Source organism: Girardinichthys multiradiatus, chromosome 21 (genome assembly GCF_021462225.1).
Source record: "Girardinichthys multiradiatus isolate DD_20200921_A chromosome 21, DD_fGirMul_XY1, whole genome shotgun sequence".
NCBI lineage: Eukaryota > Metazoa > Chordata > Actinopteri > Cyprinodontiformes > Goodeidae > Girardinichthys > Girardinichthys multiradiatus.
This window is the reverse complement of record NC_061813.1, coordinates 14,591,745-14,614,610: the sequence shown is the minus strand read 5'-3', so window position 1 is coordinate 14,614,610 and position 22,866 is coordinate 14,591,745. Positions and strand designations below refer to the sequence as shown.

Sequence of the window (22,866 nt, the reverse complement as noted above, 5' to 3'; positions counted from 1 at the left end):
AGACACCAGTTCCCCGTGACCCACTATGGAATAAGTGGTATTTTACATTCACTCAGACCTTTGTCAGGTCTTGATCTCACCTTAATAAGCATAGGCTGCTATAAGTTTTTCACTGTATGTTAACCTTGAACAAAAAGACTATGGGTTCTACGTATTTGCACAAATATTGCAAACAGAAGTGTTTAACATGAAAATCTATGTTTTCCTGCTTCTGCTAAAATACTATAAATAGTTTATTGTTATTTTCTTTTAGAGTAATGTCTATTACACTAATTTATTGCTCGTTTGTTTTTGCAAGAGCGATGGCCGTCAGCCAGTGCCTTGTTTCATAGAAAATGATCGAGCCGGTAAAGATGCATTATGTGCATTCGGTTTTCACTAAATTAACATATTTGCCTGACCATATTTCTAATGAGTCAAAGCATATGTCCCTTTTATTTATCAGATTTTTTATAAACTCCAAAAAAGTGCATCAAAGCCCATGCTGTTGGTTGATATGATTGTAGGCCGCAAATTGTGGAAGTCCTAAGTTTCGACGCACTTAATGATTAAGACAAATATACTATACAGTATACATATGTGTATGTTCACGACCTGTTGATCACCGATCAGAGGCGATCAAGGGAAACTCAAATGATGGCGATAGTGATCGGTCAGGGCCGATCAACAGAAAATCAGCCAGTTCTGGTCACCAACTGATCTCTACTTGAAACAAGCACAACCTGAATTTAATATATTAAAACAATGCCTGTTTGTAATATGTTGAACTAGTAGCTTATGTGACAACCTTAACTATGTTCCAGCTGCTACCAGAATTATATGTTTGATCTGAAAAAGAAGTAGGCTCAAAAAACCTTAAATATTAGATTCCACTTCTTACAGATTTGGTTTGTCCCAACAGTGCTTTCACACACACATATTACTCAGTCAGCCATTCACCTTTTTGAGCCCCAGAGACTCCCTCATGTCAAAGAAAAGCTGCATGTGGAACAGTTAGAGGGTTGCCTCATACTCATATAACATCCCTTTTTAATACAATTCCCCCTCTTCAGTCTTCGGCTCGGTGCAGATGACACGCTGTCTTTCATATGTGCTCTGAGAAGCTGCTTCCCTCAGATAAAACCAGGGTCCTTTGGGACTCTCCAAAGATGCGCTTGTCTGATAAAGGCAAGTGATGTTTACAAGTGTAAACATTCAATAATATCTGCTTGACTTTTGTTTGTTGATTCCCCCTTATCTGGGATCTGCGTGAATGGGGGTTTCTATCATTCTTGTAAAGCCATGTGTAAAAATGTAATTCAATTGTTTTAGGGAGGTATTCTACTTTTAATGCCCAGGCATGCATTTTTCTGTCATTAAAAAACAACAGTCAAACCTAATCAGTTCTCTAAATATGGACACCTTAGCATGAGCACTCGCTTGAGAAACAGGAAATAGCCAATGAAATCTATTTCCTGGAAGCCTTTTTGCTTAAGAAGAAACAGAAGAAGACGAACTGTCATCCGATGGAAGCTAATTGGAGAAAATTACTACTGAGAGAAATTTGCTTAAAAAGGACAATACCAGCTGAGCTCCCTGTCTTGGATTGTTATGATGGCGCAAGAACAGAAAAAGTAGCGGGGCATGGGAGGTGGGGGAAATTTCCTCCAATACTTGCAATAACTATCTAGAAGCCCCTGGACTCTGAAAGTAGCTAATAATTACATGTTGAAACACTTAATTTAGAGCCGTACTGCTTCAACTTAATCCAATATTAAATTAAATAAATGTCTGAAATTAAACAGAAAGAGGGGCACAGAACAATAAGTCCTACCTCAGATATCTCTCTTTTTGTTTATTAAGATATCTTCTAGGTACAGTGGAGAGCCAGAAAAATGAACTGTTCCCTACAGAAGCACACAGCCATTAAACCACAGCTGATAAGCTCTAGGATTCTTCTCTTGTCTCTTTGTTGCTCCACACTATCCTCTGTTTTATTAGAGCAGAGTTTAGAAGGCCAAAAAACATGAGGATGTTGGAGCGAAAGCAGCCTAGCACATTGGTTACACCCAGGGATGAAGTCATCTGTCAAAGGCGATCCAGCAGACAGCGAAAACACGACTCCCTTGAAAGCAAATGTTTCAGCAGAGATACACTTTTGTCTTTTATTTTATGGGAAGTCACAGATGCAGCATGTTGGCTAACTACACAGTGTTGCTACATTCCTATTAACCCTGCCTGCTGTTCTGAACTATTCCTGAACAATGTAAGTTAGCTCAGAAAGCATGGATTTAGGTCTGTGTTTGCTTGGATTTAGAGCTGATACTTTGGCACATGATCTGGTTTAACATGGCCAACTCTCACCCATGTTTATAGTCATGGGTTTAGGTTGCAGAGGGGCCCAAGAAGCATCTTCACTGGGTTGCCTTTTATATGTTAGAGCCAGAAGTTATTTAGATGTTAACAGCTTAGCGTGCACCTTTAGATCTGCTGAACAGCAGAGTACAGATGTACAGATGCACAGGTCGCATTTCTTTGACTGATTCAGATGTTTAGTTTTTATCAACTATGTCCTGCCACATTTGATTATAACATGATTCCAGTTTCCTTTTCTCAAAAATCGGATTACATTTATAATAAAACTGTACAATAAGGCACGTGTACGACAAACAATCAGACTGAAAAAAGACTACATTGCATTTCCTGTACACCCAGACTTTAGCATTTAGTACTTTTGTCACTACATATAGCCGGAGCCCTCTAAACACCAATACTAGTCTAAAGATAAAGCTTATTATTACAGCCTACCTTATTACATCAGTTGTTCTACTAAACAGCTCAAACAATTACATTCTAGGAAATGTTAAAAAGTGTCAGAAAAAAATTATTGTTTTGGAAGAATCTTTCTCAACATTTTTAGTGAAAATGCTTATAGGCGACGGCAGTGGCATCCTGTTGGGCAGCTAGCCAGAGGGGAGTAATCTGAGCTGCCTTGGCGATGCTAAAGATGTGCGTTCCCCTGTCACCAAGCAACGCTCAGGCTCTTTCGAATTCTGGTGCTGTTAATGTTTTTATAAAAACAGAAGAAATATCCAAATTCATGTAGGCAAAACTTTGTAAATAACTTTTGCATTTATTATTTAATTTATTATAGGATGTGTATTCGCTGCTTTGCCTGTGGTGCATTTGCAGACTTTTTGAGTGTCAGATTGACTGGTTTTTGATCATGCCAAGTCAATCTAAAAAATTTTCAGTCTTAGTTACCTGCTAAACAATCAATGCATCACTGATTGGAAACTTTACATTAATTTATTAAAGCCAATAAAAGTATTTCCTTTTATGAAAAATAGCCAGTGACACATTAAGTAGTCATTACAGGATGCAAGCACTCATTGTTTTGAATGTGTTATGTTGTGCTTTACCACATGAAATTGGGTTTCTGTGTAAAACATTTCATATTTAGACTCATCATATTTAGACCCTGCTTATAATAACACACCACTTCAGTGCAATGGTATAACAATCAATCCTGTTTTAATTAAATAAAATGCTCATTTTGCACATAAACATTAATGTAAAAGGCTTTAGAGGCAGTATCCTCCAGTGTCTTCAGCTACATTGTCTAATTAGTCCGTTAGAGTGAAGCTTACTGGCAAACTAGCAAACCCGCTGCACCGCATGTGAATACCCTTTAGAGAAGAGAGTTAGATATAATAGAATAATAATGGGCTAGATCATTTATTAATGGAACGCAACTCCTATTTTGATCGTGAGCCACTTACAGAATAATCATTTTTGTCGTCCAAATGCAGTTCCTGTGTCTGAAGAATATCCGGACCTTCCTGGTGGCGTGCAGCAACTCATTCGGAATGAAGAAGAGCGAACTGTTTGACGCATTTGACCTTTTTGATGTCAGGAACTTTGGCAAGGTAAGAAAGGCACTTGCCGCCAGTCATACAGTGACATTTTGGCTTGGTTTTTGGTAAATAAAGGTTGCAACCTTCCCCACCGTGCATGCCAGCTGTCCCCAAAGATGTACTGAATAAGACAAATGAGCCTTTTTGTGGACCCTCGCTCTTATGTGGAAGCTGAACAGCAGATTTAATATTATTGATAGGTGAAAGAGCCTCTTTATTCTGTAATTTCAGATTTAAAATTACATGAAGTGTTAAAATATATGCCTGTTTCACAAATGCATTTCTAAATCTTCCTATAATGCTATAGTGTCATATATATGCATTAGTAACATTAAGTGGTTCTTACTTCTACCAGTAAAAGTCAACTGAGATCCTATTACAGGGTTCTTTCCACACCTGAACTCTTATCTGAACACTAAGAAAGCAACAGCATGACCCAGCAGTTCTATCGGTTCCTCTCATTAAAGTGAAAATGCCACAGCATACTGGCTTTACAAGGGTTTGAAGGTGGGGCCTTTGGTTCATTATTTGTAAAGGGTTCTTATCCTTGGTTTAAGGAGTTGCAAACGTGTCTGTGGTTCTCTGACAGCACTGATGCTAGCCACAAGAAATTCCCGAGAGGTTTAATTAGAAATTGAAGCCTTCAGCTGAGATAACATGCCTCCGGCTCCTCCGATCCAGATGGTTGGACACAACAGTGTATCTAGGGCTTTAAATATCTATATACATGTAAAAGGGAAACAAACTCTTCTGGCGTTAAAAATGTCACAAGCTGGTGACTGATTTGGAGCTTCTAATTGGTAGAGCAATTTCACAGTTTTTAAGGAATCTGGACTGCAGCTGTGTACCTCTTGTTTAAAATCTAAACTACTTAGAGTAGCCAAAAACCTGATAATTCTGTATTGTAGAGGGAAAACTTCTACAAGCTCTTTAAAACAATTAATCCTTAAAACCTCTGTTCATGAAAACCAGAAAGAAAAAAATTGATTCTCAGTTTTCCCTAAAATGTTGTTAAAATCTCAACCCTTGAACAAATATCATATGTCGTCATTTCTCATGAGCTCGATGTATTATCACACCCCTAGTAAGATTGCAAAACTGTAAACATTATCTCAAACCATTACATATGTGACTGGCCATGGCAAAACCAGGAACAAGTTTACCCGGGGTTGTTTTGAGGTATTTACAGATCCTGAAAGAGTGGAGTCTAAGCTTTCCAATGATGTCAAACTTGTGGAAATCAAAAAAGAATTGAAGAAGATGTGACCATCTGAATGTCTGCACTCGTCAGACTACTTTTCTGAGAAATCAGCCCTGAAAGATTTCTTGTTTTCTCTCCCTGAAAGCAGGGCTGTGACAAATGCTGCTAATTTGAATAACTTTGAATAGCCAACCTCCCCCAACTGTTTGTCAACAGAAGCTCCAACGGACTGAAACAGACTTCTGTCACTTAACTCATAGTATTTTTCTATGTAAAGATAATTTACAGCACTGCATTACAATTTATTATTAAATTATTTATGTCTATAAATTGCATCATGACTACAACCTAATGTCTGCATCCTGGTGACTGGTTTGGTTTTCTCTTGTTTTTAGATACGTCTCACTTAAAGTTCCAGTCTATTAAATGTTCTGCCTCAGGCAGAGTTTGAAATCCTATCTCACAGCAATTAGCAAAATATCAGTAATATGGATGTGTTCTTAATATGTAATATGAAATGTCCAAAGATTATTGTAGCATGCAGAAATATTGTTTATCAGTCTTCATTTTATGTGTGCAGGTATGAATAGAGCTATGGGCTAATATGTTACACCTTTTGAATACGGGTTAATCTAGAAGAGGCTGGTGCAGCAGCTACTTAATCTGTACCCATCAAATTTTATGTCTGCAAACCTCTTGACGTTAATGGACCAAGGAAGAGAAATGGGCAATAACTTGACTTTGATCATGTCACAAATGTGATTTTTATTTACAACTCTATACACATTACAAATTGCCAAAACGCCAATGTCACAGTGTCACACCATCATCCTCTTCTGTGTGCTATTCTGTGTTGTGTTTTGTGGTGCTGTTCCTTCGCTTCCTCGGAACAGAACGGCTTCATCTTGGAATAAAGATAAGTCTGTCTGTCCGTGGCCAGTCCAGGTTCAGGCAGGGCAGGAACACAGGAAGACGACAGGGGGTAGAACTCCCGGGTCACACAGCAGCTGAAAGCTAACAGGCTCTGCGTCGCTGTGAGTCCTAGCTAGGACCACACCAGGTCCAGTCCGACCAGCTGTGGGATGTTGAGGCGACTTTCAGGAGAGCTGTTTTCCCCTACCTGTACACAGACGAGTGTTGACAACATTGGTATGACAATACACTACGTTTTTTCTGCACATAGGTATGTTTGTAGAAATAAACATCTAACACAAAACATAAAAATAGGTATTTGTTTTTTAATTTTTTTTCAACCTCAAACCTAGATTAGAAATACTACCCCTCCCCCACTCAAGTCGATTTTCACATTGTGAATGGGATACAGTGGTTGCTAACTTGTGTAGCTACACTAGACAAAAAAAAACTCTTGTTGTGACCACAACACACAAAACACAACCTCCGGCTTAGATTAAAAATACAAACACAAACCCCACTCAAGTCGATTTTAATATTTGACTGGTCAGGTTTGTGTGATTTGTCCGCTTCAGTACATGATTTATTTACAATATGATGCACCAAAATAGTTTTAAAAAAATTATCAAACTCACCCCATGAGAAACTGAAAGGTATTCCGGCAGACTTCGATGCCTCCGATGGAATAAGTTGTCCTGGCGTGTTTTCTTTTCCTTGGTGTCTTCTTGGTGGATGTGGTTGTTGCTGAAGTTTCTACTGTATGCTGGTTTGCTTCAAGATGTCCAATTATTCTCATGTCCTGCCACTCCCTTTCTGCTGCTAATGAATCCATCCGTATGCTGTACATGGGCTCTGGAATTTATAAAAATGTAACCTCCGAAACTGTCATTTAAAGAACTTCAACTTTCACATTTTGCAATAAAACGAAAATCACAAGAAATTGATGGTTTTTCTTCATTTCCTCCGTTCTGCCAACTTGTTCCGGCTTTTCCTGTGGCGCATCACATATGTGCCTTTCTTTTAAATAGCTGAGAAAGAGATGATTCAGTAGGAAAACTCACATTACTAACACTATAGGATGCATGATTTGTTCCCCAAATAAGTCCAGCTGCCCTGGAGTATTTTGGACATGCCGAAAAATGATGCCGCATGAGTGCCGCCAATCCACAAACCATGTATGCTGCACATGAGCGGCACTGCTAGAGAATTGATGCGACTCAAATAACACCTGAGATCTAAAAATAATTACTTAATCTCATACAACTCTGTGTTTCCTGCGCAGATGAAGATTAACTGACCTCTGCATCCCTGATGCTTGAGACTAAAAGTGACACTGATGGCTTGCCCTGCTTTTTCAGTTAATTAAGCTAATAATTATCTTCATAGAGTACTTAAATTGAATTCTTGGGTAGTAAGTTGATGCTTGAGCATGAAAAAAAAAATTAAACGGTAACATAACAGCTAAAGTAACAAACCCTTTTCTGATGGACTTAAACACTTTGAACTTTTAATTACACATCCTTGATCACAATATACATGCACTATTGAGAAGAGCACATGAAGAGCCGTACGAGTTTCCCCACTGAATGACATCCATGTATGACCTGTGCCTTTATGTGATTGAAAGATTATCCTTGCTATTTCAAACATACACTATAAACTGATGATATTAAGCAAGTGCCACCTGAGAAAAGGGCTGAAGCAAAAAATTTTTCTTGTGAATAGAAATATTTAGCGGCTGCATGACTTGCAATTGCATTAGTTACGTTTGTGGCACTGAACTTCCTTTTTATGGCCAATGTGCAAGTCAGGTGGTAACAGTGTTCCAGTGAAACGTTTATGAAAGACAACAGCTTGCGTAAAGCAGCCCTGTTGCACTGTTTCAATGTCAGTAACAGCACTCATTGGCCAACATTGTGAAACATTGTCCGCTTTTCAATTTTTCAGCTTATCGGTTGAAACATGATGAACCATGTGTCCTCAGTGTGGACGACTCTCACTGTTTAACTAAAAATGTACCATGACAAATTAGCCCATGTCTGGCCAATAAACAAAACTTTTGGTTGATATGATTACCAACTATTGATAATGTAATATGAATAGATTGTTAAAGAATACAACCTTGGAAGGAATAAAGAAGTGAAGGGCGATAAACCATCGCAGCACATTTTTACCACCAATGGCACCCTTGGTTGAATAAGCAGCTGAGAGAATTAAGACATCTTTTCATTAAGTCATTTATAATTAAAACACTTTGGCACCTCTGGCAAGTTTCTTTTTTTATTCTAGGAAATATTTTCTCTGACTGTGTTGCTGAGTGAGAATATGCATATACGGATCTTTAATTTTGATCTTGGGGCAAAGTAAAAACATAATGTTGCTTTTTATTGCTTTACAGTTTTTACTAATTGGAATTGTTTAGTCTTTCCATGTTTCTCTATTGAACATCCTGCCCAAGTTTGGTGCTTTGTTTTAGACAAAGCAATTTCTTATCTCATGTTTTTAATGCTTAATTTGAACAGAAAAATAGAAGCTTGCTAGTTTAGCGTAGCCTGAGTACAATGGATTGAGCTTTTCAGTGAATGATTCACCTTCACAAGGGTTTCGTGGCAGAAGTGTTTTTATTTAGTTCAATAATAACATTTTTTATTTAAGCTGCAAACCCATCGAGACATGGCCGTCCGCCCAAAATGACAGGCTGTGCAAGGAGAGCATTAATCAGAGCCAAGAGGAACATTGCATCTCTCGGGGAGCTTCAGAGATTCACAGTTCAGGTGGGAGAATCTGTTGACAGGACACCTATTTGTTAATCTGGTCTTAACGGAAGAACGGTAAGAAGAAAGCCATTGTTGAAAAAAAGCCATACAAAGTCCTCTTTGCCCCCATCCATGTCTTAAGAAGGTGCTTTAATCAAAAGAGATCAGAACTAAACTTTTTGGCCTATTAAGGAAAACACTGTGGTTCAGAAGATTAATACTGCACATCACCCTACGCACACCATCCACATGGTGAAAAAATAATGGTGGCGGCATCATGCTGTGGGAATGCTTTAGCAGGGACAGGGTAGCTGGTCAGGGTTGGCGGGAGAATGGATTGGAGCTAAAAACAGAGCCATCCTAAAACAAATTTTTTCACATCTATATTCCAAATAAACCATGTGAAACAATACATTTTGAGTTTTGTGTTTATAGTAATTTCACTTGGCTATTGTGGAGCACTTTGATGATTTGAAGTCGTCATGTTGCCCAGAGTGAATGTAACATACTGAAATCATAGTGCACGCCTGTTGGTAATCCTCGCTCGGCTGGTTCCACACAGGCTAATGGAGAGAGGAGAGGAGCGAATGAGCAAAGCTGCCGTTCACCGTCAGTCCCACTGCCATTCAACGCTTTTTCCTCTGCTTCTTGTTTTAAAAATAGCTGCTGGACTGCTCTTGAATAAAATATAAGCAGCGCCTGTTTGTCATAGTGTTTGTTGGAAAATTTCTGTTGGCTTCTGTTTAATTTTGCAGTTTTGACTTCTCCACTTTAGCCGCTAGAGATGAAGAACAAAGGAAGCGCTTATAGCCTATTTATGATTAGGCTCAAAAATGGAGCTTGTGGTAAAAAGTCATGATGTCACTAATGCATCTGCGTAACAGCCTCGGAGGGTTCTTCAGTGAAACTGTGGCTGCCTAACTCTTTATTAGAACACAAAGACAATCGATCTTGTCTGCCTGTAAACAGTTACTTCAGTACAAAAACATCAGGCTTGCACATCTGTCTCTTATGTATGTGAGGGTCTTTAGGAAGAAGGGTGAATTGATTTCAGAGGCCATGCAAACATAGACCCATACTAATTCACACCTGGCAGAAAGAGGATGTGTGGGAGGACATCACACATGTGGCGTAAACTATTTCGATCCAATAAAAAGCCACATTGTGTTATTGTTATCAATAGATTTCTTACATTTGTGAAGTATCCGGTGTTCAGTACAAGTAATCCAGAAACTATACATATTTTCCATATTAAAAGTGATTTTCTGTCCAAGTTTTCATATTTATACCCTCATTGTTAGGAAGAGGCTGCTGGGAATTTTTCCTTCTTCTCTTCTCTTTTGTACTTTTGGAGTTTTGGTTGTATCATAGCTGATTCTTCTAGTTGTTTCGGATCGACCATGCATCAGTTCGTAACCACCCGGGGGAGATCTTGTACCCTGCTTTGAAAACCAAATTCTTTTTTTTTTGTAATGATATTTGGAGGTATTTTAGTTTGATCAGTGATCATTTTTATATTTCAAACAGCTTGATTGTTGCAAAGGGGGATGACAACAGCAACCACTAGAAACAGGGTCTAATATAAAGTCTTTAGAAAATAATATTTAATATAATTAAATTATCTAATGATAATAATACATTTATTTGTATAGCGCTTTACTAAAAACAGACACTTTACAAGAATCAAGCAAAATTACAAAAAGAGCAGTTAAGAACATCATACAAACATATATGTGATATTTGACTGTTTCTATGACACTATATCTCCATGATTCATGGAAATACTCAACTACAAAAAATAAACTCATAAACGGTGGTTCAGGTACAGTAAAGGTTTGTTTAATGGTATGAAATCGAAGGTTAAAGGGATGAAATGCATAAGTCAGTCAGTCATTTTCTACCGCTCATTCCATAGTGGGTCGCGGGGGAGCCGGTGCCCATCTCCAGCAGTCCATGGGCGAGAGGCAGGGTACACCCTGGACAGGTCGCCAGTCCATCGCAGGGCAACACACATACAACCATGCACACACTCATTCATACACCTAAGGGCAATTTAGAGTGACCAATTAACCTAACAGGCATGTCTTTGGACTGTGGGAGGAAGCCGGAGTACCCGGTGAGAACCCACGCATGCACGGGGAGAACATGCAAACTCCATGCAGAAAGACCCCAGGCTGGGAATCGAACCCAGGATCTTCTTGCTGCAAGTCAACAGTGCTACCAACTTTGCCACCGTGCAGCCTAAAAAATGCATAAGTATGAAAATAAAAACTGGGGTAACGAGTTAACATGGAGCCGATTCAGGGACATTACACTTTAAACAAACTTAATTAAGGTAAATGGATATAAAGCTTATTGATGCAGTCTGGGACAGTTCTTGATATGTCCTAATCTCAGAATCTTTTTTTTTTCATTCTTACGAATATACATATATTTATATGAATATGTCATTTGTTTAAGAAACTGTTTCTTTAGGTAAAGTACTTTGTACACACGACAAAGTTGCATTCAGTAGCTTTTTTAGCCATATATTTAATAATAAATGGACCAACTGAGGTGAGTGAAGTATGATAGGATAATTTAAAAAAAGGTAGAAGTTTAAATTTCTTTGCTTATTTATGCTTTCGAATGGGGTATAACAAGGTAGTAAAATGCCACAATGCTTTTCGTCAAAGTGGAATCTGTGTCACCAACAGTTGCTAACAAAAGCAACAACGACGAAGCCTCCGCCACTTTTAAACTACTATTTGTACAAGCTAACCTCGCTAACCTGACTGGCTAACCGTTAGCCGCTAGTTCAGAGCATTCTCTCTGTGCTAATTCTGCCTTGTTCCAAATTTGAAAGTCTACACTAAACATTCTTCTTTTTTATTTGTGAAAAGTCTAATTGGAAGTGTTTTCCCTGCACTCGTACTTATCGTCTTCCGCTTATCCGGGACCGGGTCGCGAGGGCAGCAGACTCAGCAGAGACACCCAGACACCTCCTCCAGCTCCTCCGGGGGGAGCCCAAGGCGTTCCCAGGCCAGTCAAGAGACATAGTCCCTCCAGCGTGTCCTGGGCCGTCCCCTGGGCCTCCTCCCGGTGGCCATAGGTGAGGGTAGGAACGTAGACCGACCGGTAAATCAAGAGCTTTGCTTTTCGGCTCAGCTCTCTCTTCGCCACAATGGACCGGCACAGCGCCCCCATTACTGCAGCAGCCGCACCGATCCGAACAGGTCCGACTTAGTGCCGGCAATGGGAACCAAACTCCTGCTCCGCTTGTACCTCTGGGGGGTGCTCCAGGAGTATGGAGCCGGGGGCCCTTTATTAGGGGCCATCCGCTCTCTGTACAAGCGGAGCAGGAGTTTGGTTCGCATTGCCGGCACTACGTCGGACCTGTTCATGGTGCATGTTGGACTGCAGAAGGGCTGCCCTTTGTCACCGGTCCTGTTTTCCATGCAGTTTTTTTATATTAGGGTCACACTAGGTTTGACCAGCGTTGAAACCCCCATATTGACATTTAGCCTAGACTGTATTATTCTCCACTGTTTACAGATTCCTCAAAATAAACCCTGTGATTATTAAAAAGAGGCGGATTCTTAGGTCTACATTTTTGGGCCATTTTAGCAAACCCAATATTTTTTACAGTACTGTCTCATTTTCTGGACGTATTATTACATCCTTAGTATAGAAACATGGGACAAATGTTTTTTTTATATATAGTTTACGCATGTTTGATTTGTTAAATATTCAGACAGTAATTTAGTCTGTGCATTCATGTGAGGCTGAAATAGTAAACCTTTTTTTATTGTGTCTTGATGTATAAAGAAGAATTTGTGGAACAAAAAATGTTCTGCTCCAACGACACACACAGACTTATCATCAAAACCTTGAATGGACCTCATGAGAAAAATAAAATGCATACGTGGTTGTGACATCCGGTAAAATATCCACTGCAGTCACAGTTTCTGACAGTGAGTGACTAAGTGTCTCAATTCCACTTTTCCCTGCAAAGTCCAGCTTGTTTTAAAATAGAACCAAAGTGCTGACGTGAGCTGTCCATTCTCACAGTCATGTGATTGACATTTTTCCTGTGGTTAAGAAAAATGACCTGTCATCGTCAGATTTAAAGGTGAGCCAAACAGGATGACAACTTAAGCATAAGGAGTGCTTTTATTTTTGCATCAATCTGGACAAAATTATGCTATTTCTTGTTTTTTTATTTATTTATTTTTGTTAAATAAGAATTACAAATATTGGCAATTCCATCACATAGTTTTATTATCTTAAAATTGCCTTGCCAGCAGTATATTAATTCACTAGACCAGCTCAACATGTAAAACACATGCAAGTAGGAAACATTTTACAGGCACAGGACTAGTTTATCTTTGGTAAAGTGACTTTGATTCATCTAATACTCAGCCAATGCAGACAATGCAAATTCTTTTATGTCACAGCTTCCTTTAACTGGTCCAAAATATGTCACCTGTGTGTTTTTCAAAGTGTTTTATGTGAATAAACTACTGATAAGAATTCAGTGTGGTATGTTGTTTTGGCAAGAGCAGCCAACTCATTTACTTGTATCTGAATCACCAGTTGTAGATAGTAAGTGGGAGTTTATTTAGTTAGATATCTGCAGCCATGACCCCACATCTGGCTATGCCTACTTGAAATATACATTTTACTGTACATGTTTGCAGAGGTTACAATACCACAAAATAGGACTGGATTTATAAAGTTTAAAGTGAGTTATAATTCATTTTTGCTTTCTTTATGAAGTGGTGTTTAAAGGAAAGCAGAAGTGAGAGGAGTTATTGATAGGTGCCTTTTTCCTCAGTCAGCTGTGATAGATTTAAGTGGAAACCCACTAAAGGCTGATTCATCTCCTGACCATCCCCCTATTATTTCAATCCCCACCCTCTCTTTCCATTGTCCTTCAGCAGTGCTCTCTGCAGCAGATCTGTTTGGTCAGATATCATGTGTCTGCTATTTTCTACTGGATACTCATGAGTTTATCTTCACACTGTAGAGCTGAACTGCAGGAACAGTGTTCCACTCTGACTTTAAAAGAACCTTTTGCAAGCTGAATTTAGTATTACATGTCCATATTGGGTGTTTTTAGCCTTTTATTTACAAAGATAAGTAATAATCTCAACTGTGATAGATGCCTCCCAAATCATTACATCATTGGAGTAGATAACTAGATGATCTTTTACAGCTTAGTGTGGGAGGTTTCACTATCACAGTTTGTAGGTGTCTGTCTCTTAAACTTACAATTAAATTGCCAGACTTGGAGCTGTAACCCGCCAACTGTCTTAATTAGAAGGGCTTTTAAAGCAATGTGTTACTTTTCTGATCTTATGGTTTTACATGCAAAGACTACATCAGATTTTGTTATGAATCCCTACAGCCAATTAGCTTTTAGTTGCAGAAATACATTAAAGTGTATTTTCCAATTAACTACAAATTGACTGATGAAATGTGCAAGTCCACTATTGTAGCGATTAAAAATATTGAAATGTGAACTCAAGTCTGTGACTTAGAGTCAAGTCGCAAAACAAAGGCTTGAGAGTTTCAGTGCTCTCTAAAGACTTTAGATCTGACTCAGACTCAAGGTCTAGAACTGGAATCTTCTGAAAAATCATCATCTAGGTTCACAATAATGATCACCGTTACGTTTCTAAAACAGAACTGATTATCAAAACAAAATGTAACTTGCCTTCGACATCTCATTTTTTAATCGCTAAGCTAGCGGCATTAGAAAGAAGGCCGCTAGCACATCTGTATACTTTAGGACTCCTCTGACTTTGCAAACCCTGTGAAGAAATTGTCCGATAATAAAGAAGGAAAAAAGTCCCTGAACCAATTATTTTGCACTATACAGTAAATGCGTACACATTTTGTGCACAGGTATTAACAGGAGTTTGCTGCATCAGTACAAAGACACAAATGATAATCCAAAATATAAGCAGTTACATATGGGGCTGCATGGTGGCGCAGTTGGTAGCACTGTTGCCTTGGAGCAAGAACGTCCTGTTTTTTCTGTCAAGGCGTCTCAACAGCCTGCTTGCTCTTGAATTGTTTTGACTGGAATAGCACAGCAATCGTTATATGTTCTTAATTTTTTTCTTTGTCTGACTGTTCTCTGATGTTTCGCTTAACCTCTACTTCAATTTGCTTTAAATTCAATTCAAAATTGTTTGTTGGAACCTGCACCAAAGCTGCTGTGTTGAAAGCTCTGTGGATAATTCATGGCCTTCCTGCCTTCACTAGAAACACACTTAGGTTTGTCCATATGTGAAGCTTTATCGCACATACACACTGACCATGCGCAATCATAGTATGCCTACTATCACTAGGGGCACTGGGCTTCCTGGGTTTGCTGGCCACAGAAATGGGTTATCGCACAGTTTATTTTATGATAGGGAAGAAAAAATATATTTTTGTGAGCGCATTTAAAGTTTAGTGCTGCCAAACTTTACCTTGCTGTCTTTAGATGAACACGCTTTTAACCAAAGAATTTACATTGACTTGTTAAGGCAGTAGGTGGATTTAGTTGTGAATGCGTTCAGCAGAAAATACAGTAAAACAAACCCATTAAATTGGCATATTCTCTGTTGATAGTAGTACACACCAGGCTTTTGTTTGGCAACACTATGCAGTAGTTGTTCTGTAGTTTATTCTGCTTTAGAACTCTTCAATGATGGAAGTGCTCAGTAATTCCTCTCCTTGAAGAAGTTTCACTGCATCTTTCTTCTGTTGTAGGTATAAATATGAGCCAGTTCCCTTTTATCGGTTTGCAAAAACCCATTGGTGAATTGAATGTGGAAGTGCAAAACTTTCAAAACTTGGAGAACAAATGTATCTGGTAACAGCTACCATGATCAAACCTCACAGATCAGTCAGCTTAATGAACCACTACCAGCAAAACTACTACACACTTTCTGCTAATTGAAAACCCTCTGAAAGAAAAACAAATATTTTCAATTTATGTAAACCTTTTCCTAACCTTTTTTTTCCTAATGTCTTTTAATAAAAAATGCCCTTCATTTTTTAGCTACTGAATATATTTACATTAAATCTTTCACCCCTGTATTCTTTGAGTACATTTCTGTATATTAGCGGATGGTCAATAAGACCATGCCTTCGCAACAGATTTGTGTCTTGCAAGATAAATTTCAATGAACTGTGGGTTTCTTAGACAGCAGTTTAGTTAAAATTAACTCTTCTTAAGACTCAACAGCGGTCACGGTTCATAAACATTCAAATAACTTCCTCAAGATCTTAACAGGTATAAAGGCAGTGGTGTGAAAGAAGTAAAGGAGGGGTTGGAAAAACAGAGATAATCCCCCATTTTCCTACATAAAATTCTAAGACAAAGGTGAAAAAAATCCCCTTCTGGCAGCATATTTTGGGAAACTTAAAATGCATTATGCATCTCTTTAGCACAAACATTGACATAAGAGATTTTAATATGTTTGTGCTGTGTTTTCTGCTGCATTTGCATGCTAGATAGACTCTCATAGGGACTGACTCATCTCCAGATTCAGCAGCAGGAAACAGGAAGAGGAAACTGTCACATCAACAGCACACCAGCTGTAAAAAATTCAAACTTAATTTAATGTGTAACAGGAGTATAAATGGTGCATTTATGTTTTATGCTATTAGAAAGTAAACTGTATTCCTAGTGGGTCTGTACTATTATACACAGAGCCAAAACGTCTGGCTTTACCTATATTTTGTGCAGATATTTTGTAAGGCATCTTTGGCAGCTGTAAACAATTGAACTTCCTTACTTTCCTCCTTGTTCCTGTAACTGACCACAGGCCCCTGAATATCTATGTGTGAATGTGTCAAAGTTTAAGACACAGAAAAAAGGTTAACAATAGCCTGTTCCGACTGGAAAATCGGACAAAGGGAAGTTTTTAGTTTTATGTTCCATCCTTGCCCCATACCAACTCAAAAGCAGCCTCCCAATTAGTTTGAAAATAAATGCACAAACGCCAAATCCAAAAAAGTGTCATACCTGCTTGTGTTTTTGTTATATTACCTGGTCTAATCCTTTGTATTCTGTCTCCCTGCACCCCAAGCCCACACCTGTTCTGTGTTTTCCCCTGATTGTCTTGTCACGTTTGTCATTGGTTCCCCCTGCTGTTCAGTTTTTGTATTTAAGTCCATTTGTTTCCTTTGTTCCCCGCTGGTTCCTGATGTTATGTGTACGTGCGATCTCTTGTGTTGGCTACCCTGTCTGTGTCCTACCATGGATAATAAAGACTCATCTTACCTGAAAACCTCGAGCTTCAGGAGTTCTTCCCTGCATTTTGGTCCAACAAAAACCCACTTTATGACAGAAGGAACCAGCCAACGGGACCAAGCGGGAGGAATGGAGAGGAATTCAAGAGGGGTGAGATTCTGGTCAAATTATTTCCCCACCTTGCTACCTCTCCCAGGTCCCCATGGAGGAGGCTGGAGATAGCTGGCAGCCTCCAAGACTGGCTCGAGGCAAAAAGGATTTTTTTCCTGATCCTCGCATTCACCACATCATTGAGGCAGAGCGACAAGGGCCCTGGGAGAAATCGCCGCTTCAATGAGGAGGCCTCCTGCCCCCTCCTCTGCTCACCTCTCCACTGAATCTGGAGGCGGCTTTATGGCTCATAGTTCAGCTCCTGATCAGCCATTGCCGCTGCTTCCGACTCCTAATCCTGTTTCTGGTCCCGTTCCGTAGGGGTTCATGGATGAACCGCCTCCACACCCTGATCCTGTTCTTGGTTCTGTTCCAGAGGGGTTCATGGATGAACCGCCTCCATATCCCAATCCTGTTTCTGGTCCTGTTCCGGAGGGGTTCTTGGGATGAACCGCCTCCACACCCCGATCCTGTTTCTGGTCCTGTTCCGCAGGGTTTCTTGGATGAATCACCTCCACTCCCTGCTCCTGCTCCTGTTCCCAGTCCTGTCCTGGAGACCTCCGAGGACAAACTGCCTCCATCCCTGGTTCCTGTTCTGGAGGAGTTTGTGGAGGACCTGTCTGCACTTCCTGTTCCTGTCCCTGAGGAGTGCGAGGACGTACCCTGTCTGCATGCTATGCCTCGGCGGCTCCGCCGCAGATCTCCACGGCCTCGCCAAAGGTCTCAGCGGTCTCTGCACCCATCGCCTGGGTTCCAGCGTGGGTTCTTCTGGTCCCGCCGCCGGCCGTCAGATCACCAGCTCCTACGTTGCCGGCCGTCTGATCGTCTTCTACGTCGCTGGCCTGCTGATAGCCTGCCCCTACGTTGCCGGCCTGCTGATCGCCGGATCTGCCCAGGACGGCCTCCGGGACGGCCACCTGAACTCTGGGTCTGCCGGAGACGGCCTCCGGGCCGTCTGCCTGAACGCTTGTCCAACTGCTCGTTGTATACTCTTATTAGGTACACCTGTCCAACTGCTCGTTAATGCAAATTTCTAATCAGCCAATCAGATGGCAGCAACTCAATGCACTTAGGCATGTAAACATGGTCAAGACAATCTGCTGCAGTTCAAACTGAGCATCAGAATGGGGACGGAAGGTGATTTAAGTGACTTTGAATGTGGCATGGTTGTTGGTGCTAGACGGGCTGGTCTGAGTATTTCAGAAACTGCTGATCTACTGGGAGTATGGTCCGAAAAAGAGAAAATATCCAGTGGGCGGCAGTCCTATGGGCGCAAATGCCTTGTTGATGTCAGAGGTCAAAGGAGAATGGCCAGACTGGTTCAAGCTGAATGAAAGGCAACAGTAACTCAAATAAGCACTCGTTACAACCAAGGCATGCAGAACAGCATCTCTGAATGCACAACACGTTGAGCCTTGAGGCGGATGGACTACAGCAGCAGAAGACCACACCGGGTGTCATTCCTTTCAGCTAAGAACAGGAAACTGAGGCTACAATTCATACAAGCTCACCAAAATTGGACAATAGAAGATTGGAAAAACATTGCCTGGTCTGATGGGTCTCGATTTCTGCTGCAACATTCCGATGGTAGGGTCAGAATTTGGCGTCAACAACATAAAAGCATGGATCCATCTTGCCTTGTATCAACGGTTCAGGCTGGTGGTGGTGGTTTTGTAATGGTGTGGGGGATATTTTCTTGGCACACTTTGGGCCCCTTAGTACCAATTGAGCATTGTGTCAACGCCACAGCCTACCTGAGTATTGTTGCTGACCATGTCCATCCCTTTATGACCACAGTGTACCCATCTTCTGATGGTTACTTCCAGCAGGAGAACGCACCATGTCTTAAAGCATGAATCATCTCAGACTGGTTTCTTGAACATGACAATGACAATGAGTTCACTGTACTCAAATGGCCTCCACAATCACCAGATCTCAATCCAATAGAGCACCTTTGGGATCTGGTGGAACGGGCGATTCGCATCATGGATGTGCAGCCGCCGACAAATCTGCAGCATCTGTGTGATGCTATCATGTCAATATGGACCAAACTCTGAGGAATGTTTCCAGTACCTTGTTGAATCTATGCCACGAAAGATTGAAGCAGTTCTGAAGGCAAGATGGGGTCCAACCCAGTACTAGCAAGGTGTACTTAATAAAGTGGCTGGTGAGTGTACATTTATGCTTTAAGTCTTTCTTTTAATGTTGCAATAACATCTGTATTGAAACTCAAACAGATCCCAGCTGTCACCAGGCAAAGTCTGGATCAATGGAAGGCGGTCTATAAATCTAAAATATGTTTTTGAAATGTGGCAGAACTCCTCACAAAATGGCCAGAGAAGACAAAACTCTATTTGTCAACCATCTTTCAGAGAGGTACACATAAAGTATGAGCATAAATACGTTTTTTTTTAGCATCTTAAATGTTTCAGTTAGTATATAAAAATGTAGGTGTATATCGGTACATAGAGCGTTTTCTTACAAATCATAGCCCTCAATGCCCAATGCTGATGTAGAATGTTGTGACGGCGTTCCTGAAGGTCAATGTGTGGTGAAGACATTGTGTTGTCAAAGAAGAATCAGGAAAATAGGAGCTAATTGCAACCATTCACACTGCTGGTCCAGTCCATGGATTGATGCAGGGATCGGTGAAATCAGAGTCAGAATCAACTTTATTGACCAAGTTTGTGTGCACAAAAAAGGAATTTGACTTAGATTTCCATCCCTCACATTGTATATCAACGTCATTCCAAACAACAGCCACAGTGTGTAAAATACAAATAAATAAGGACAAGAAACAGTACGTTCAAGTGTGTGTTTTTAATGTACATAAAGGATGGAAGCCAGGTTGGGATGTGTGCAAATATGCCTCTTTTGTTTCTAACAGAGTAGCTGATTACTCTGGCTGTGAGGTGTTGTTCAACAGAGAGATTCCCTGGGGGAAGAAACTGTCTCTGTTGTGGCTGTTTTTTGCCATTAGGGCTCTATAGTGCCAACCCGATGGTAAAAGTCCAAACAGTTTGTGTCCACGATGTGTGGGGTCTGCAGAGATGTTAGCTGCCATTTTCCTGTAAACTCAGGGTCCGAGTTTGGCGTGACTGTAAAGTGCCTTGTCGTGACATACGTTGTGAACTGGCGCTATATAAAAAAAATTATTTAATTGACAAGGTGCATGCCAGTTATTTCTTGATAAAAAGGCCTACCACTGAGGAAGGCTTCACTACTCTTCAGATATTATGATAAACCTTTTCATATGAAAATAAGCAAAGCTTAATGCTAGTGGCGTATGTTAAAATCAAATGTCAAATAGAAGACACAATAAGAAAAAATGTATGCATCTTTCTCTCATTGTAGCCTTCTGAGTTGATTTTCAATGTTAACTATTTAACAGGCTAACAACAATAAGAATAACAAGCAGGGATCTGGTCCTAGCCAAGATACCTGCCATGTCTTCTTCTACCTGAGGTCGCTATTGTATGTCAGCAGAGGAGGGCCGGCTTGTAGGTCCTGATTGAGATGCCATCACACCAGTAGAGCATTCAGGGATTTGTAATATTAGTGCTGGATGTGCTGTCTACATGTCCAGCTTTAGTCGACATTTAGAATTGTCTTGTGAGCCAAATATAATTACGCTGCCGGCCAAATTTGGCCCACAGGCCTGGGTTTGGGTTTGACACCTATGCACTATAATATAACAGATGTTCCTATTATCGTGCCACCCTACGTCCAACTATTCTAGTGAACTTGGTAGTCCTTCATTCTCATACAACTTAACATTGAAGCACTTCATGTTTATTATAGGTATCAACTTCCTGAATTCTAGTTCTTGTCTTGATAACATGTTGAGTTTACTTATCAAATTATCTAGGAAGTTGTTAATCCTCAACAGTTAGCTTTATGGGATATAAATAAAAACCGAACAGACTGCCAAGCATTGGGTGACCTGGCTGTAGATCCATTCAGTGGATTTAAATGGCAATGGTGAGTATGAGCCAGAGAGCTTATAAATAACCGTGGTCAAGATCAAAGAAGAGAAAGACTGATGTGCAAGTCTTCTAACCACCCATCCAATACTCACTGCCCTACTTTCTGACAGCTTTTATGCTCCCCCCATCTCCAGCAGCTTTAACAGTGACTGTATGAATGTGGAGCTATGGGGGAAGACCGCATGTCCTGTAGATACATGAAAACACAGTGATGTACTGTAGTTGCTCTGCCTTTTTTCTAAGTGATCTGGTTTAACCAGCACTTTAATAGTAAGCTAAGACATATGCTGTATGATTTCGATAAAAGACACTGAGTTATCTGAACTGCTGCATATGCAAGCCCATTCACCTGTGCTGATTAAACAAGGGAATGTCTGTGTGCGGACACTGACGTTGGCTTGTTTTGGGCCTGAGGTGCTGGATCGTTTCTGTACCAGAAATTTAAGCTTTTGTTGTATGGAAAAATGATCAGCAAAACCAGTGGTTATCTTTCTTTTCTTTTTTTTCCCCCGCACACATCATGCAGCCAGCGTCTGGGTAACCCCATTAAATGACATGTGCAAACAGATTTTGTGCTACTCCTCTCACTCCTCTCCTGTCTGCTACTGACTAAGCAGAACAGAAGGAGGGGGAAGTGGGCCTCTGGCAGTGGACCAAGGCCTTCCTTCCTCTGGCTCCGCTGGTGACTGCTTCTCCAGAAGATCACTCAGATTGCAGAGGGATCTAAAAGGCTCCTAAATTTAGTTTTAAACAGTGAGGTCCACTGTAGAATGTTTACTGCTTTGTGTTAAGAGGGATATAGCTCGAGGGAAGCAAGAAATTCTTATTTTAGTTGGTCAAACAGCTAAGCTGCGCCCCTGGTGCTGAGTCTATATGAAGCTGTTTATTTTACAGGCATAAATGCCAACTCTTATTCCTTGCTACTCAAGAAATGTCTGAACAGGAACCTTTATTCATTTGTTACAAGTAGAAAAGTTCTGGGGAATTATCTGCCTTCATACACAACTGACTGACAGCTAGCTGCAACAGGTTGGGGATGTTACTTTATAGTCCATTGCCGGGAGACTCTCAGGCATTTCACTGAAAAGTTTGAACAGCAGGAGATTAAAGTGGCAAAATTTTAGAGGTGTTAAAACTGTGACCATGATAACCATCGTACAGCTTGAGACCTGAACCTGGCCTATGCTTAGCGCATATTGCCTTTATGTACTAGTTTGCAGCGAACCTTTCCAGACAACAGTATTACATTTAAATTAAATCCCCTTCAGTTAATTTATAATATACCTTATGAACATATTTTATTAAATAATTTGTTTTTTACGGTCAGGGTTTCTGTGAAGTCCTAATAAGTAGTTAAGGTAGAAAGCAGTCAGCAAGCCATTGGTTTGGAGAATAGTCTTACCTTAGTGAGCAAACATGCCAGTGATCATGGATGAGTGCACCTCAACCTTTAAAAAGGTGTTTAAGAGAAAAGGCAGATTTTCAGTATTAGTTTTGCATCAGATTTTGTAGCAGCTTGTTGAAAAATGAATATGCTTCACAAACCCAGGACCTTTTAATTTAGATAGCTTTCCATGGGCAACCTATTTATTTTCTCTTCTTAGGTTGAAAAAAAAATTCTCTCTACTATCAGTGCTTAGAAATGTTCTCCTGGCTCATTTCTATGGTTTAAACATCAGATCCAAGCTATAACGCTTTGATCCTGCTTATGTATGACTCTGAAAGGTGAATT

At 40.2% G+C, this 22,866-nt stretch overlaps 1 protein-coding gene across 4 annotated transcripts in view; it reads left to right on the top strand.

Moving 5' to 3' along the window:
- Window positions 1-22,866, top strand: part of LOC124857923 (guanine nucleotide exchange factor VAV3) — a 117,171-nt gene that overhangs the window by 17,060 nt on the left and 77,245 nt on the right. For all 4 annotated transcript variants that reach the window (XR_007035715.1, XM_047349510.1, XM_047349511.1 and 1 more), the window contains exon 2: window positions 3,792-3,908. Coding sequence is in view for 3 of the 4 variants with exons in the window: in XM_047349510.1 (XP_047205466.1) it covers window positions 3,792-3,908 (117 nt within the window). In the remaining variant the exon portion in view is untranslated. The remainder of the gene's footprint in view (window positions 1-3,791; window positions 3,909-22,866) is intronic.